The 19,125-nt window shown below is 40.0% G+C and overlaps 1 protein-coding gene and 1 long non-coding RNA gene across 18 annotated transcripts in view; one reads left to right on the forward strand and one right to left on the reverse strand.

The window, feature by feature from the left end:
- The window catches only part of KIAA1217 (KIAA1217 ortholog), a 353,867-nt gene that overhangs the window by 168,192 nt on the left and 166,550 nt on the right, over positions 1-19,125 (reverse strand). For 12 of the 17 annotated variants that reach the window (XR_003530194.1, XM_027658718.1, XM_027658727.1 and 9 more), the window contains one exon: positions 2,438-2,724. Coding sequence is in view for 15 of the 17 variants with exons in the window: in XM_027658718.1 (XP_027514519.1) it covers positions 2,438-2,724 (287 nt within the window). In the remaining 2 variants the exon portion in view is untranslated. Of the gene's footprint in view, positions 1-2,433; positions 2,725-7,771; positions 7,926-19,125 lie in introns of those variants that run through there. The other 5 variants (XM_027658721.1, XM_027658720.1, XM_027658731.1 and 2 more) reach the window with 4 other exon arrangements.
- Positions 8,090-8,860, forward strand: LOC113954432. The gene is made up of 2 exons (XR_003530196.1): positions 8,090-8,237; positions 8,559-8,860. It is a non-coding gene; the product is annotated as an uncharacterized LOC113954432 (long non-coding RNA).

Here is a 19,125-nt window from a genome sequence, read left to right on the forward strand (position 1 = left end):
TAAAATGGACAAGAGAAGAAAGTCCACACACACATAAAAAAACCCCCAAACAATTACCAATCTTGATTTTCTGTTGGTTGTGGACCTGACAGGGGTTAGAGCAACCTGGAAGAGAAATTGTATGATATACAAGGGACTACTTCCTGACTGTAAATATTGGGGTGTTTTATGTTTCAGCTGCACCATTTGACAGAGAGATTAGAAAATGTTGTTGCATTAGTTGCTATCCTTGATAGGTCTCCTACAGGAGGGAAATTCCCACCATGGACAATGCTGCCACTTTCCAGATATTGGAGCAGTTGGAGAAGTAAGAAGGGAGAAAAGGAAGCTGGAAAATAAATGGTGACATTTTAATTCATGTTTTCCCATACATCTTACAGATTTTGTTTGTGATACATGTATATGTTACATACATGTGTATGTGGTTTGTCTTCTATACCACTGCTCCACACATACACATATAAGGGCAGGGAAAAAGGAAGTATAGATGCTAAACACACATATACACCCTCCAATGCAAAATTGTATTATAGTCTTATTCATGGAGCAGCTAAGAAAGTATGCATTATACATACAAACACACATAAACACACATACATATAACTACCTACATAGATACACATAACTGTGTGTATCTATATACAGAGTTAGATATAAATACACACAAACACACACACGAAATACACAGGTGTGCACGCACAGACATAACTGGTAAAAAAATCCCCCTCTGAACTGTAATGCCACTATCATTAGAGTCTTACTGCATCTGATGAGTCAGTTGATACATCACATGTCAAGTAAGCAAATATCTTACAATCAACTTGTATTACTTATTTCTGCATATTTTAATGTGGTTTCTGCTCTGTTTATAATTTTTTTAAAGTAATGCTGAATGGAGTCTTCAGTCTTTCCCCTTTCCAAGAAAGATACTTGGATGCTTTAACAGTAATTTCAAAGTTATTTTGTTTTAAAATTATTAAAACACTCATTATATACAACTCATATAATACATATGTCTAATCATCAAAAAATAGAAGCAGGAGAATGCATTTTACCCTCAATAAATTAGGAAGGATGACACATTTTAAACAAATATCAGGAACAGTTACTGCATTCCTTCTGTAATTTACTGCCTTCAGAAAAAGCTCAAATTACAAAATGTGTAGGGTGTAATGCTGTAGGCTGTTCAAACTGGGTTTGCAGTGTCTGCAACACTGGAACTAAATATTTACATGACTCCAAAAGATCTAATCTCTGGATTTCACCCCCGTCCCACCCCCTTTATTTAATTTGTATGCTATCTTTATCCACCACCCAGCACATTCCACACAGTCACTAAAGTTCATGGAAGAGATAAGTGGAGAGAAAAAAAAAAAATCAAGACTTTCAAAGGAAAGAAGTAAAGCTGTTTAAAAAAAAGGAATAGATCATCCTTGTTAGAACTAAATTCTTGCAGCAATTTTAGCTGGATACATACGGATTTTAACAGTTTCTGAAGCAGAGATAGCACCTGAGATGTCTAGAGACCCTGTCAAAGAGAAGTCCTAGTGGGGAGTTACCAAATTACAATCTCTCAAAACCTGTGACAATAGTCTGATCTCCAAAGTCTCTCAAGTTTGGAAGGCTTCAAAGAGACTGGGAATTCGAAGAACTCCATAACAGACAAATTAAACTCTATTATTGCACCCAAAACCAGAGCCCAGAGTTAGACTGTGAAGAGATACTTGCGTGGCATTCCCTGAATTCAGAAGGTTGGTGTGTTGGCAGCCTCCACCTGCTCTGAGAACTACATGAGTGTGTCATATCTCCTCTGACCCTACATCTACTTTTTGCTGCTGAAAAGCAACTGCAGGCAGGTGAGAAGCAAACCACCTTAAGGCATACTGCTGACAAACCAATATGGGTGTCAAAGCTGCTTCAAGGAGGCAGATAGTTATGAATAAATTAATTCTGTTTGTATTACAAAACTTGAAAATAGAAAAGAAAGCAAATGAAAGAGTAACAGAGCCGGCTAAAGCATACAGACACACTCTGAAGATATTTTCTTTTCTCCTGGGCAACGGTGCCAATACTGAAAGTGTAACAGAAGTTAACAGCTGTTCCATATTTTCCCTTCAGCTGTGAAAAGTAAATGGGAGACCCATATTCTAAGATCAAGAGTCTCACCTTCACTCCTTTCTCTGTGTATACGCTAAAAAAAATGAAAAGCTCTTCAGAAATTTCTGTTTCAACAAACAATTCCAAGGTAATATTGAATAGATTAATTCTTATTATTGTTTCTTTGAATTTCAAGGGAGTAACTGAATCACAGGTCACCTGAAAAAAACTGTTTAATATTTTGTTACATTCTCACCTTTTGTAATGAGGTAACACCCGGTTTTGTACAAGTTATAAGGACTGTAAAACAAAAAGCCAGATACAAATTTTACTTACTTACCTGATCTCTCAATCTCTCCTGGTGTCCCATTATTGCTGTGGCATGGTGGGGATATTTCTGTTTCAGATGCTCAAGAAAAGCCTCTCTCTTCCTGTCCATTTCTGAGGTTTGCATTCCCAGTATTTCTTTGGAACTGCGAGGGCCACCTACTGTATGTCTTCGAGGGATGTTGCGGGTGGACTTTGAATTAGAAGAGGTGTGACTGTTCGGGGTCGAAAGGAGCTCTTTAGATCGGAGACATTCTGCATCGTCTAGTGATGTTACATGCAAACTGGTTTTTGCTTGGTCTGAAAAAAACAAAAACCAAACAGTATATTATAAGAACTTAATCCCAACATACACATTAGCAAGAGAAAGGGAAAAGGACTGATATAAAAGCTAGGTTCTTTTAAAAGTCTGGTAGTGTGCAATGGCATGTTCTGCATCATTAAGCATATACACATCATAAAAAGTGGCCCAGAAATAATCCCTTATAAAAGCTATGCACATACTTATATACTTTTAACATACAACTGCAGTATTGCCTCACAGAAAAGTGAGCATCATTAAAGTAGATGTTCCTTTTATATCATCTTTACCTATGTGACTTGAAAAAAGATCTGACAGGGCCCTTATTCCCTGACCTTTAAGATCTACAGGATGCTTTCCACAAGAAGGAACAGGTTTCTTTGGTAGCCTCCAGTACACTTAATGGCCCCATAACTAGTATCCTTAAGGATACCAACTGATAAAATTCCTTTCACAAAGCAGATTTGTAATCCTTAATCTTTTTTCAATGTGTTTTCAACATGTTCTGAAACACCTGTGAAATAATAGGAGGGTTTGGGAGTCTCTTTTTCCTGATTTCTGACTGGTCTGGTTTTAAATTTCACGGATCTCCCTTGGATTTTATATGTCTCAGGATAGAGGGCTGGAAAATTCTGCATCATTTTTTCAATAAATGATTTCTTAAGAAACAGAGTAAGAGCAAGTTTTGCATGATATAAAAAAGAGAAAAAAACCCTCAGATAAATTTTACTACTTTAAAATCTACTTTAAGACCAAAGACCATGACAACATTTGTAAAGAGACAGGCAGAGACAGAGGGTATGTGAGTGCTGGCTTATCTTCAGGTAACTCTGTAACATGAACCCTCAAGTGCTCGAAAAACTGTAGTCTGGAGCCTTGTTACCTAATACCTTTGAAAAAAACCCTCATTCCTTTGTCAGCAAAGAAAAAAAACCAACAAAAACCCGAAGCATTGAAAAGTCTGAATGTGCCCTTCCCCATCTTTACTAGGCACTCTCAGACGTCCCTATGTTAACCCTTCCCAGCACTACCCCAGGAGCAGGGAGCTCCTTCCTCTAGCTCTTTTGAATAAATCTTTATTTCCTTCTGTCTGACACTTTTCACCTCAGAGCCCTTTATTCTCCCAGCGGCTGTTTCCCCCACGTGCTGCCATTATATGGCACTGCTGTTTGGAAACAGGCACCTACTCGCTTCTTTTTATGGTTCAGTCAGTCATTTTGACACTGTGCCTACCACTTGCCTCAGGATTTTATGCTGAGGATTTCTCAGCTTTCTGGTGTGTGTTGTCAATTGCCTGCCACATCCTGTGGAACATCAAGACCTGGTAATAAAGCAAATCCTCTATCAGTGCAGCCAGTGCTGATGTGACGTCCCACCAATTCATATAGGGAACCAATTCCCTTGGGTTTTGCCACAGAACTTGGCCCTGGAAGATCTTTAAAGATGATTAAAGATGAAGATCATTAAAGATGATTGTGTAAGCTCTCTATATTGTTCAATGACTCAAAAATTTTCCACAAAACCCTTTTGTTTGCTTTCATGGGAACTTATCCTGAAAGCAGATCCAGACACAGGGGACCAGATGAGCACGGACTGGGACACAACTTTAGGAATAAGTTTGGTTCACAGGGAAGTCTTACTCTCATACAGATTCAAAATGTCATCTGTGGTCTCTGCAGCACCTCCTAAGACCTTCTGAGTAGCACAATCCTGGTTAAAATTTCAGAGCAGCAGCCTCATGCACATACACAGATACACATACATGTGCACTCGACTTTTTCAAGCACAACTCAATTAAAAAACATCCATTCACTCTGATTATTGAAAATTCAGAGCACCAACCATCAGGTACACTCAGCCTGTTTGAGAAAAATGGCAAACAGGAGAGTGTAGCTTGCAAGAAGTCACTATGGCTACTCCAGATACACTCAGTCAAAACAGTTTCTGAAAGCTGCACAGTCATTTCAAAGGATTTTACATGGGAGGAAAAAGAGGTGGGCTGGGGCTGGATGGAATTTACCATCTTTAATTTGCTGCATCAAGAGCCTGGAGGTTATATCCTGGAGGCTGTTGGAGCAAAGGCAGCAGACATAAATAAGGTATTTTCTTGGAGCTGGAGGGAGTCAGCGTGAGTGTGGGTGACTGAGTGCAGCAATTTAGTATAAACCCCTGAAGTACGGTCACAGCAGCAATTTCAATCACTGAATTGGTGGCAGGCAGTTCCTCAAGAAGGCAGGTAAACCTATGCTGACAAGCACAACTCAGAACCCATGAATGTGTATTTTGGGTCCTAAATCTCTCTCATGTGAAGTCATTCCCTACTCTGCACTTTAGTCTTTTCAATAGTTTAAGAAAGAGCTAATTATGTGGAGCACAAAGGACATATCAAGTAAGTGTTTTACCACTGTTTGTTATTGGGCGAAACCTTGAGAAGGGGTCAAAAATAACATATTTTTCTTATCCTATATTAGAAAGATCAACAAATTCTCTCTTTTTTTAAAAAATATATATATATTTGGAAAATACTGTATAAATACCAGTGGAAGAAAGGAATGTAAACTATGCAAACTAATTGCTTGTCTTGCCAGAGAGCTGATTTGGGCATCCAGCTAGATCTTGATCCAGTGGCATCACAGCAGCACCTAACTTCCTTTGCAAATCAAAATCTGTTGTGTTTCAATAGGGGTCTTTTCCCTACTAATTGATGAAAAAAAATGGTTTTGGCCACTTCCTACATAGGGATAAGTGACTTCGATGGCAAAGTTGAACACTGCGTTGGTGAAATCCCCCTGTGTATCTTGAGGCACATCAGCTCTACAGATGCTGGGTGGGCCACAGTGCTACAGGCAGGAAAAACTGAGCGGTTTTTTTATATTCTGAAGTTGCTCAATAACGTTGTGGGCAAACCTTTCATATCTTCCAAGTGAAGATAACAGGCCTAGCAAATCAATCTCCACAGATAACTTTGAAATGTGTGAAGGATCATGTGATAGTTCCCAGATGAGCACTAAGAGTAGGAAAAGGATAAATTATGCAAGTACGCTCCTTGGAAAAGGAGCAAAGAGAAGCCAGTGGAAAACAAAAAGGTGTAAGATAAGCTTGTCTCCCTCTCTCCCTCCCTCATATTCAGAAGCTAAAAGCTGATGGTCTTTCCGTTCAATAAAGCAGCAAATCTAGAGGGGAACTAAAAGCAAGACTTGCTGGATGTCAGGGAGGACTTCGGTTATCCAAAGGCTTGAGTAACCCTTAGACTTGAGTTGCCTCTCTGATCTGAAAACAAATTTCAAGATTTCTTAACATCACCAACATCACCCATTACTACAGTGGATGTAAATACAGAAAAGGCCTAGGTCTGCAGTGTAGAAGCAGTATGCCTAGGACTAGCAGGAAGATTATCATGAAGGATTAATGGCTGTGAGCTAGGGAAAAAAAAAGAAAAAAGAAAAAAAAAGAGAGAAAGAAAAAAGTCCTTCAGCATGTCCTGCTATGTAATTCTTCAAAGTCACACCCTCCATGAAGTCTACAAAGGTCAGGAAAGTCACTTTGCTTCATTACTTTAAATGCTGCAAAGATTTTAATAGTCTTGTTTTGCAACCCAGGTGACATGAGAGAAGAATATTTTGAGAAAAATGTCAGAAACAAACAAGTGTGGACCCGATCCATACTATACTGTGAAACTGAGCCTTGAAGCAAACTCCATTCAATACTAAAATTTTAAAAAAGAATACAGATTTAAGAGTGTGGTCAAATCCACCTCTGTTACATTTACATTACCAGTGAGATTATTTGGAATCGTTCTAATTTACTCCACTGTCTTTATAATTAACTCTCTTTCCAAGGAACTTTCAAATATAAATTTTGGATATGGGCCAAAACTACTACATTTGCTTATGAGCTTTCAGCACTCAACATTTTTAGGAATCATAGGATCAGCCTGGTAAGACCTCTGTTTTCCTAGCTCCACATGTATCTCAGGCAGTTTCATATAACCCCTACAGAAGAAATGTGTTACTAAAGGCTTTTTTTTTTTCCCTTTTCAGACACATTCTTTAAGTGACAATTTCTGTCCCACTAAACACAAGCATACACAAACACAGGTGACTTGTAGTGTTCAGTATTTTAACTTGAAAAATGATTCAAAAGAGCACCAATCAATTAATGAACCCTCAATACCAAAAAAAAAAAAAAAGGAAGAGTATTTTTTTTCTCCTAAGTTGCCAATTTGTTGGTATTGCATGCTCCTAAACTTGTGTGACTTTTTTAAAACCTTTTTTTAAACCACATGCACTATTTGTTTCACAGAAGTGCAGTAACACAACTTTTCCTGAAGTGCCTATGAGGAACACAACACGCATGAAATGGGAATGTTCACAGGTGCCCCACAAATACTATAATAGATACGGATTAGATTAGGTGTTTGTCATGCTACCTGAATGTTATGTTCCACGTGGAATAGCCCACGTAGAACAAGCCAGGAAATAGTTTTCATTCACTTTATACTAAATAGTGCAGCAGTGAAAGTATGAACGCACCGCAGTGGATCCGCCGTGGAAACCCCGCTTAAACATTCTTGGCTTCGCTCCAAAATAAACCCCAGTGGTTTCACTCAAAGTAAACTAACCCTGTCACAATCTGCCGTGGATCTCCCCCTTTTAACAGACAACCCGAGGTAAAGATGAGCTCAAACCCACTTTTATGAAGGAAGAGCTATTTCTCTACCATAGGTGAGGCTGGCAGAGCATTTAAAGGGAAGAGGAGATGCTTTCCCCCACCTCGCGGGAGCAGCACCCTCTGCACCGGCAGGGTCCCGCATCCGTGACAGCCACACAATGTGCTCCCAGCTTTAGAGGGCAGATAGAAATCTCTTCAAAGAGAAAGTTAAACTCATAAAGTCGAAGTATTAAGGAAATCTGCAGAGCCATTAGCACAAGAAAGACATGCTATTTTTTTTTCCATGCATTCTGCCTCCAGTTAGAAAAAGCAGCAACGAGGGGCATGCTTAAACGTAACTCCATCTTTGCCTTACTCACATCGCCGCTTACTTACCCCTCGTCTGCCCGCTGTCTGTTGGGCAAGCCAGGCACAGCTCAAGTTTCTGGCTTTCATTTTCCTCCATTGTCCCTGCCTACTGCTCACGCTCCCTCTCCAACTTGGAGCCGCAGAGCCCGGACTGTCAGCGCCGGTGCTCGGGGAGGAGAAAGGAAGCGCTGCCCCCGCCGGCTCGGAGCCCCCCTCCTCGAGGCGCCCCGCAGGCCGCCCGCGGGGCCCGGCCCGGCGGTGGCAGCGCGGCGGCGGCGGCCGGGGGCGCCCCCGAGCCCGGGCCCCAACAGGTGACGGGCTCGGCGGCCCCGCAGCCGCCCGAGCGGCCCCGCAGCCGCCCCTACCCGGCCCGCGCCCCGCGCCGCCGTGTGAAAGGCAACATTTCAAACGCGATTACAGGCCTGAGCCTCCGCTGGAATCCGAACCCGCAGCCTTTTAAATCTCTGTCATGGGACAAAAGCCTTTCCACACGGTATTTTTTTTTTTTTTTTTTTTTTTAAAGCTCGTAACCACCAAGCCCACAAACATTCCTGATAAATGCTCCTCTGTCTTTTTTAGAGTCTAGTTTAAAAGTAATTCATTATATAAGCACTTTGAGGTTTTGTTTTCTGTTGGATTCTTTGAGGCCGCTCACAGAATGAATTGGGAAAAAATCAAGATACAGGAATTCAACTTTAGCGAAGCCAATAAAAATGAATGGTAGCAATATGTAAGCAGGGACTTCGGTTAAGAGGGATTTCGAAGCCTCAGTAGCAAAACACATAGAAACATATAACTAATTCTCTTTTGGCAGATCAGAGGCCAGAAGCCTGCATGAGAATCAACAGATCTACCAGGCTGCAAGGCAAAAAATAGTGTGGCTGAGAAGGATGAGATCAAATCCCACAGATTCCAGCAGATGCCACATGTGTTGATTTAGTGGAGAATATCAGACTGATTTAGTCTATCAGAACCATAACACTGAATCAGAGATGGTGGAACAAACTGAGTGTTGAGTTACAGCATCAAGACCAGAAAGTTTATCCACAGACAACTTCTGAATTAGGTTGAGAACAAAGCATAACTGAGATATTAATAAAAATATGCAATTTCTCATTTAGATCAACCTCATATTCCAACACCAGGTAACACTATCTTGGATGTCTTTGCAAACAGACCTAACATAATATGGTCTTTCAGGCTTTCTTCAACTCTGACTTCAATATAACATGAGCCAAATTGCTTGCAATGACCTCTCAACCGCCCAGTCTGGACAGGCTAGGAAAATTCCCCTACGTTTCCTTCTACATCTGTATCTGGCAGAAATGTCATCCTGTCTACTTAGATTATTGAATGCAGAAATGTTTTGTGTATACATAAATTTGGTACAGAAGCTCAAGTAGGACTGCTCTCCTCATGCCCCTATCCTCTCCCTTCCAGACAAAAAGTATTTGAGTAAATTACAATGAACAATTGATAAATGAACAAAACTATTGCTCATTAGATCAGATACACATATTCTCTAGCGCTTGAGAAATATTTCTTTTCCTTTTTAACAATTAATTCTATATGGCCTTGGAACCTGGCAAAAATCCCAGAAATCTGGCATGGAAAACATAGAAAAGATGAAAATACAACTTAAACATTAGCATTGCTATTTAAAGTCTGCAGTACAGTGCTCCCAACAGAATACTTCTGTCGTTGTCCTGCAATTATAGAGAAAACAGTGTGATACACATTTTATTTAGAGTAATGTTTTTACTGGCCTTGGGTTACTGGTGCTCATTCTGATTGCGAACTATTTTAGGAGGAGAAGGAATGGCAAGCCATCCCACTTATCTGATGTTGCCTTTTGTGACATGAAGGAATGCGCCTTTAACACTGAGGTTTTCCAGAGTCTGGACAAGCATGATGAGCCTCTTGCAATTTACATTCACAGCCAGCTGGAAGGATAAGAGGGCTCTGACAGGAATAGTGAACAATGAACACCACCAAGTTCAAGAAATGTAAAATAACTCAGAAACCACTAATGGAAAAAGAAAGCCAGTGCAGTTGCCTGGAGTAGCAACATAAAAGCAGTACCAAGACATTACCTGTATACAGGGCTCAGAAATCGAGAGTTCTGAAACGAAGAGCATTTAAAAAGATCTTATCCTAAAATAACACAAAGGAAAGCGCAAAACATAGTTGCCTAAAATGCCTGAAAGGAAGGAGCTTTTTCAGCCTTGTACAAAACCAGGGTTAGCTCTGGAGATCAGTAGCGTTTGAACCAAGAACATTAATAAGATCAGAATCAATGCACTCTGGCCCCTTAGAAGGCTTTACCTCCATCTATGGTGGGGAAAAATACCTAGAAAATTAGTCTAAGACTAATAGACAGTAATCTATCTACTTTTAGCCAGCACCTTTACTTTCCACAGCCAAGAGCACAAGACAGAGTTGTCTCGAGTCCCCCACTGACATGTCCTAGTAAGCAGCCAGGTGCCCTTGGGACACTGTTACACTGGTCTGAAACTATTGCTTTTATGGCCACAGCAAGATGCTCCCACTGCTGAGACTAACAGTAAATGATACTGATAGTGCTGCTAAGGGGCCTGAGCATCATGGACTCCCAAAATGCAGAGATGATCTAAGAGAGATTGCTATTTTGGTTGTGGACATGTGACTTGAAAACTAGTTGTCATCTTATGAGAACTTCTGCAGGTGCAGAAGTAGTTTCTCAAACAGGATTAAAGGGCATTGGCAAAGGGACAGACTACACATGGCACACTTCAGTATCATAAAAATCAAACAAAACAAGAGAGCTCACACATAAAACAAAATTGCCACCCAGGAAACATAATCACCTCTGCTGCTGCTCAGGACAGGGAACAGTTGGGACAGCAAGGTCTTAAAGTATGTTCTCACTTTAACGGAAAAGTCCCTGGTCTCAAACTAGATTTAATTTGTGTATGTAACAATGCTATTCCTTAAGATGTTACTAAAGTCTATTTAAAAGAGTTAGTGAAACTCCTTTAGCAGCTGGAGGCAGCCAGAACCATTATATTGTTGAGCTCAAATAAAGAGCTCCCCAATACAGTCACTGGGATGAATCACCAACAACAAGTTAAATAAACTTGATTAACCAGTTCACAGCACGCAATCAGCATTTGTTTATCTGTGGGATCAACAATAACTGGTTCCTTTTAATTACTGTGCTCAGATCTGGAACCATCAATATCAAAACAATGCACAGAGAATAACTGCCAACAGGTTATGATGTTTTAATTGTGTTTAAAATTAATGTCCCAGAGCAACTTCAACACTTCTGGGTTTAGCATGTGCATAACAGGAACAATTAACAAAAAGTGGCTGCACTCAGTCAAACTTATAATATACAACAATGACTCCATGGCACTAGCAATTATTCACAACTAAAAATCTAGGGAAGCTAATTATTAATGGTTAAATCATAAGAAGAGTCCTATAATTAAAGACCTGTCTCCATGTCCATGTGAAAACACGTAGCCACTGTGAAAAATGTTATGAATGCTGTCTGGGGGAACCAGCCTGACACTACTTAACCCACTATAGTCCAGAAACAAATATTAGACCTGAAGGAATTATGAGCACTAGAGCAGGTTACACTGCAGCACCTCTCCAAGCCTTATATGGCCAGAGGTGGCTTTGGACTGCCCTGGAGAAGGGGAGCATCAAGAGGATGCTCCAGACTATCAGGAAACTTCCCCTCTACACTCCAGGGAGTTGTGCGTGGCCATTCGCTAACAACCAGTCAGATCTGAAATGGAGAAAGTATCTTTAACTAACTCCAGAAAAACAGCACTGACTGTGGTGAAGCTCTGGGTTCCACCTCAGGCAGCAGAGAGCAGCTTCAGGGCTGCAGTTCATTTGAGCACATCTCTATTCTTGTTCATCCTCAGCATCTTCACTGCCAAGCTTGGTGTGGTCTCTGAATGCTTAAAACTCAAATAGACTCACTAAAAAAAAAAAAGGACTATGTTCACATAGTATATTATCAAAGATGATATAAAAGCAGCCATTAGCTTGTACAAGCAAAAAGAAAAAAAATTCCAAGGTCTATCAATATGAACCCATGTAAGTAGACCCTGGGGGCAAAAAGGTTGACACTATTTTAAAATTAATTTTCAACTAATTTGGTATTGTAAAAGGAATTGCAGATTTTTAAGATGTGGAAGGGAACTTTATGATCATTTGGTCTCATCTGCTTAGTAAGGAATTTCAGTGAGGTGGGTCTGATACTGATTAAAATATTCAGTGCTTAAATTAAAGGAAAACATCTGAACTTGATTTTAAAATTTATGATGACAAACAATCTAACACAACCTCTGGAATTATTTATGATGAAGTTACCTTTCCTGTTAAAAATCTTCGGAGAGTTTCAATGTTTATACTATGTACATTCCATTTCAGTTAAGAACTCTCATACTTGTGAGGAAAAATTAGCCCAAGGAGTGAATCGGTAACACTCCAGCTTATGTAAAAAAAGAATACTGAGTATGAGTTTCTCTACACATCTTCACAACAGAATTTCATTGTGTCTTATCAGACCTACTAGTTTCAGCTCCTCAGAGAAGTTCAGAGACTAAAAGTGGTGCCAAGAGCCAGCCTTAATCACTAAAACAACTATACAAAAGAGTGACTAAGAAGCTGAACATGAAATAGTCAGGCAGAAGATATACTCATCCTACCAAATCCATTTCCAAGAGAGCTCTAGGAAGCAGCTGTAATCACCTTTCATTTGGCATCACCAAGCTTTCAGGTGCCTGTCTCCAAGTAATAGAGCAACCTTCATTTGCTCCAAAAGACATTTTATTCAAGCACACAACTCTCGCACCTGGACACCCATATCATGTTAAATAGGTTATATTTCTGTTTTCCAAATTTCATTCTTGTTTCCTTCCTCCACCTCCAATTTTTTAAATAAATTAAAAGGCCTGAAAGCAGTAAACACTTGTGCATGCCCTAAATCAAACTGAGAAAAAGAACTGTGGTCATCACAAAGAAGTGCTAACATTCAAGTACAGAAAAAAAAAAAGAGATGATTCTTCTCTTTCATCAATAACTTTGTCTCCCTCTCTAATTTGGGACAATCCCAACAAAGCTAACTGTAGATACACTTTAACATGACTTCCCTTTCCACTGCCCAAGGGAAGATGGAACAGAGCTAAATGGGCATAATTACAGGCTGCATGTTTCTGAATCGTGTAATGCAACATCTTATTTCAGACTTTTCACCCCCCTGTTGTCATCCCAGTGTACCAAACTAACATTAATATTAGTACATTGCCACCAGCACAGCCAGCTTTGAACTGAAGACCCTGATATGTCTCAGCTCCTCCTCCTGCCTTCCAGCCTGGCCAGCCCTTCACACATCACACAGGAAGGTAAGGAAAGACAGCAGTCTGCAAACACAGAAATAGAAAATATGAACATGTTTTCATAAGGTACCAAACAACTTACTCTGTGAAAGCAAAATGTGCCTTACATTGCAGAAATTTCAATCACTAGAGTTTAATCAAATAAAAAGCAATACGTGGGTGGGAAAGAACAGTGTAGGGAACTGTTTCTGAGGGAGGTAGAAAGCGAGGGGGGGAGGTCACTTTTAAGTCCATCTGCTCTCCATTCAAATTCTATTTCTCCCCAGTGTAAAGCATTTTGGTTTTGATAAGTTCCCTTTGGATGAATTGTCTCAAACAGAGCTCTGGTGAGAGTTTGGATTCAAATCGATCCAACTTTTTAGCAGTGCCAGAAGAATAGACTTACTGCCTGAAACACCATTGCTGGTTTCACGGATGTCTGCAGGATCTGGTTGTAAATTTATGAGGTGACATGCTTTAGTGATCAAAAGTATCAACATTGCTCTCTGCAAAGTACAACTATACTTTGAAATAATAATGAGAGGTCCTTTATTTCAGCTCTTACGAGGTATACATCGAGTTTATAAGATTGTCCAATGAGCGCCTGAATTAACAGGAAATACAAAGTGTACTTCAATGAGGCCTGGGTTTAGAAATAAAATAATAGTTCAAGTTATGTTGTGATAGCCATAACCACTTACTTATCCACACACATTTCTGATAAATAGTCTACCACAAAAAAAATAGTTTCAATTAAAAAATCAATATGTAATTATTAGAAATTAACACAATGGCACCAGTGTTGCCAATACACAGCATTCACACAATTCATGATGGTGGTCTTTCTTAAAAAGTAACTTATTTTGGAATATTATTCATTTTATTCATCTCTGGACTGTACCCAATCATATACTTGACTTTTCTCCACAATGTCACTGGCAAGAACTGGATTTTTTCTGAGACTTCAACTAAAATCAAGTGAGAGGTCAGTGCCATTGTGATTTAATGAGTTGGACATTTTAAATTGTTCTTTCTACAGTTTCTCCCTGTCTCCTGCCACATAGGGTGTACTAGGCAAAATAGGACAATCTGAATGTCTTAAAAGAGATAAAGACAAGTCTAAAGAAATTCTTACAGTTTGTTTCCATGTAGATCTGATTTCTAACCCAGCAGGGATGGTCACAGGTTTCATATGTAAAGCTTTTGTTTCTACCCTTTGTAGGGCACCAGCTCCTGAAGGCAGATGTAAGAGCAGAGGGCTAGTGTAGACCTGTCAACTTGTAAATGTATCAGCGACCTCTTCAACAGTATGTATATCTCCTTCCTTCAAAGTGCCTCTCTGACCTCCCCAGACCATCCTGATGCTATCATTAAGACAGCTGATTAATAAGAAAGGAATCAGAGCTGACAGCAGTGGCACTGCTGTTCTTTTTCAGCCCTACCCAGTCTGTTCTGCTGGGATGCACACTTATTAATTCACTCTTCAGTATTTAGGATTTCATAGCTTTAGGGCAACAGGGACCATTTGATTATCTTGTCTGACTTCCCATCTATCACAAGCCATTAACTTTGATGTGGGGTCCTCACACAAAGGCCAAACACTTAAATGAGATGAAGAAGACATTACTGATCTCAGGAGACCAACGCTGCATATGCACTAGCATTTGTTTCAAACCCAACCACACACGCAATGAGGTCTGCCCAGATGATCAGCATAAGGAAGTATAGGACATCAAACTCCCAACTGAGGGAGCTTAATTCTGAGTAAAGTTCTTTCCTCTGACTTTAGTTTCCCAGATCAGACATCCACCTTAAAAAACCCCAAACCAAAGCTGTGATGCACACATTCAGTCACTGTCTCCAGCACAGTCAGTCTCATGCAGGGAAAAATAACTGAAAGGAAAAACACCTCGAAACATACCTGTCCTAATGTACATGGAAGGCAACAAATCCTCCTGAACAATGCACATTACCAGCTGAGAGGTGCAAGCACAGCAGTTGATTATAATCACTGTCTTTAATACAGAGCTGCCCTTTCTACAGCCGTGTTACTTGAGGGTATTTCAGCACACAGGCCCACGGATGTGACTGCTGGAGCTGCTGACTCAGGCATACCATGTCCAGCAGCAGCAGGACTGCCACGACCCTCCACACTGCAACAATCACCCCATAAATACAGGCTTCCTTGCTGCACCTAGGCTCAAATGGCTTTGCAAATATATCTGTTCTCATTTCACAGACTATGTTACAGTTAACTGACTAATGTTTAATTACCCTCAGTGATAAGAAATTGTATCCTACTTGTTCAGGGTAAAGTTTACTTAACTTCAGTTTCCCCCTTTGTCCGCCAGACCCACCAGTGCTGTAGGACATGTTCTCAGTGAGACAGCTACCTCACAGCCTCCTCCTCAATCACACACATCTGCTGAGCTCTTGAAGACTTGCATTATCTCTCATTCTCTGTTTTCATCTTGGAAAACAAGTCTTTACCTCTTTCTGCTTTCTTTCCAGTATTCCCATCTTCTTGCAGTACAGCTAGCAGGATTGTCAGAGCCCATTCTTCTGAACTTAATGTACTAACAGTAACAAAGGGGTACATGACCTAAATTTACCTATGAAAACACTGGTGCAGCTGGATGCTGCACAACAGCACAGAGCTCCCAGGGAAAGGGGACTGAGGGTGTGGCACTCTCCCCAGCCAGGATGGGGAGTCTGTGGCCACAGCAACCTCCTCCTGAAAAGGGAGAGAATGTTTCAGGTTTTGCAAGGGTAAAATGTCCAAAACACCAAGCGAGATGCAGTGTCATGAGTCTGGCGTCATATCCTATTCCTCTTACAAGGGGAAGCATGCTCCTGTACAAGAAGATAAAAAGGGAGAAAAAGTAACAATGCTCTGTCTCATCAGGCTCCAAGAAGTGCACAGAACTGCCTGAAGTGAAGACTAGAATAAGCAATGTCAGCACAGAAAGGTGTCACACAAGGTTTAAGCTTATTCAGAGATAGAGACTCTGTCTCTCTCATGAATACATACATAACCCAAGATAATTTAATTCCAACTATTTTGTATTTCTTACAAAAACTTTTCAAACAACGGGATGACTCATGTGAGCATTCCACTGACGACATAAAATTACATTGTATTAGTTATGTCCCTTTACAAACTGCAAGTCTGCACTGAGATATATAAATATGTCCCATAACAGCACATGTGACATATCTGAGGGTAGAGAACAGGCAGTAAGTAGTGAAAATGACAGGTTTACTTCACTCCAGAGGAAAAGGTTATTAAATACTAATTCGCAACATAGACAGCTTTTACTGCATATGCATATACTCCAATACTCTGATTTCCAAGACTCATCTGCAAAAGTGTAACTCTGTGATTTATTTAATTTTATTTGTGATTTGCTTTAATCTTTCATAATTAAGATACAGTGATGAATTCCCACTTTTCCCCCCCCTCTTTTGCTTTTTCGCTCTAGAACTGCCATTAAAAGATAGAACTTAAAGACTGCAGCTGAAACAATATTTAAGTCTTTTCACCAGCTAAAGGAAATTCTGGGCAAAGTGCTAGAAGGAGAAAAGTATCAAAATCTCTTTGAGACAAGATACAATATTACTTACATGCCCCCATTTCAGTTTTATAAGCTCCTATAAATCCTCTCTCACAACAGAGAGTAACAGAGGAGTGACCTTGGAAGAGGGTGAAGAGGTAAGTAAAGGATGAGTTTTCAGCCCATGAGTAGTATTAATTTAATGCTTTTAGTCTGCTTTTTTGCACAGAGTCTTCTAAAGTTAAAATTCCCTAAATGCAGCCAGAAAACACAGGCTGAATACCACAGTTAGGGGGCAAAATGCTGCAGGCAGTAATTATCAATCACTTTATTTTCCCAGCCATCAAATAAGGTAATTTGTTTTCCCCACCCTGCAAGGAAAAGACTGGGTGGTCTTCCGATTTTTGGAATCTGAGAAATACTCCTCTCGAGGACAAGGCCACCCCAGGCCTCCTGGGCAGCATGAGGTCCTTTTCAACATGGTCTTACACTGGACTTGATTTTAGTCACAGACATTAGGACTGTGGCAATGTTTTGCAAATCATCACCAAATACCTTTTCTTCATAGCTCCATGTAAATCTCAGGAGTTTTCCAAGACATGAATAAAGCCTTGGTTGTGAAAAGTAGCATATTTCCAGTTCCCCAGCTGTCTGCATCGGCATGGGTCTGCCATGCCACAGGGATTTTTTGTTAGGTTAAAGACTAATTCCACTCCACATATTGCATATCTTGCAATAGTTGTCACCAGTTGTCACTAGTTGCAAGAATATACAACTTTATTGATACATGATAAGTAACTGTGAATTTTGAGGATATTAGTTCATTGAAGGAATGATATTTCAATTAAACATTTACATAAAAACTCACTCCCTTGCAGAAAACTCAAACGATTCTCCTCCTATTTATTTAAAAATATCTCATAGATTGCTACACATTCAGATTTCAAAAAATGAATAAAAAATTTTGTTCCCTCATCCCCTTCTTGAATAATGTACATATGATAATACCTATGCTCAAAGCCATGCCATTTAAAGTCTAAATTTCCTGCGTACTAAAAAACCTAAGTCATGGAGTGTTCAATGTTGCAATTCATTGCAGTAAAAGGAAGCTAGGAGAAAATGGGGCAGCAGCCAGGCTGAAAAGCTTTCTGAAAGCTGCAGCTGCAGCCAACAGCGGAAATTTAAAATCAGACATTATTTTCTCTCCTCATCTTGTGGGCTCTGCCACAGTTTCAATAAACCACAAATTTAGCCACAGAGACACTATCACTCATAACTTTCTTTTGCTGATGGAGCTAAAATAAGAACCATAAACACTTCCCCCCAACTTCAGAAAGCAGCATATGTCACTCCCCAATATGGGTCTTGACAGGTTCCATGTGGAAACCATGTTAGGCAAGTAGCGACCTCCACTGTGGTACTGTGAAATTAATAATTTAATGTTGCAGAGAGAACCTGAAACACAAGAGAATATGGGTCAAGGAAAGCAGAAGTAAGAACTCCATTTCCATTTCCCAACCCAGTGAGAGAACAGACATGTGATAGCCAGCAGATATGGCTCCCTTGGGTTTCCTCAGGGCATGTAGCAACATCCCTTGGTAAAGAAACAAAGAGAGGAGATCTTCCTATTAATTAGAAAACTAAATAAAGATAGGAAAAACCCTGTATGAACGAAAGCCAAATTTTCCTGGAGATGGAGATTACCAATGGCATCACAGAGAGTGGACTGGTCCAGACAGCTCTCAATATTAGTGAGCTGGAAAAGAGGGTTTAAGTGAGGTGGCAGAACTTGCTGAGTACAATCTGATAGTCAGTGAAGAGAAGGGTTGATTACAAAGAAGAGACTTCACAAGATTCACTGACTAGGCAATAAATTGACAGACGAAATCCCATGTAGATAAATGGAAAGTGATGCACATTAACATTGAACAGACTATTATCGCTCAAAAAGAGAGTCTGAGGTTATGACCATTTTCTGAAAATTTCAGCTTGGTGGTCATTAGTGATTAAAAAACCAAACAGATGTTAGAAAATGCTAGGAAAAGAAGAGTGAACAGGACAGATAATATCATTATGGTACTACATGAATCCACAACCTACCCACATTTTTAATATTGCATGCAATTTTAATGTACTCCAGATCAAAGAAAATACAGTAGAAATAGAAATGTTAAGAAAAAGGCAGCATGGATGACCAAAGTTATGGAAGAGTTTCTGTACAAGGAACAACTAAATTATGCAGGACTCTCCAACATTTGTTTGAGGTCTATAAACACGAGTGACAGAGAAGAGCTGAACAGAGAAAGACTGTTCATTGTCTCTCTTAACACATACTCTAGGGTCATCAAATGAAAGAAGTAAGCTAATGATTCAAAAATACATACATGTGAATATTAATTGCACAGAGCATTATGGAAGCGTTGGTAAACTGGGGAACTTCTTCCTGTAG

The sequence above is a fragment of the Corapipo altera genome, unplaced genomic scaffold (assembly GCF_003945725.1).
Source record: "Corapipo altera isolate COAL_440 unplaced genomic scaffold, ASM394572v1 63, whole genome shotgun sequence".
Classification (NCBI taxonomy): Eukaryota; Metazoa; Chordata; class Aves; order Passeriformes; family Pipridae; genus Corapipo; species Corapipo altera.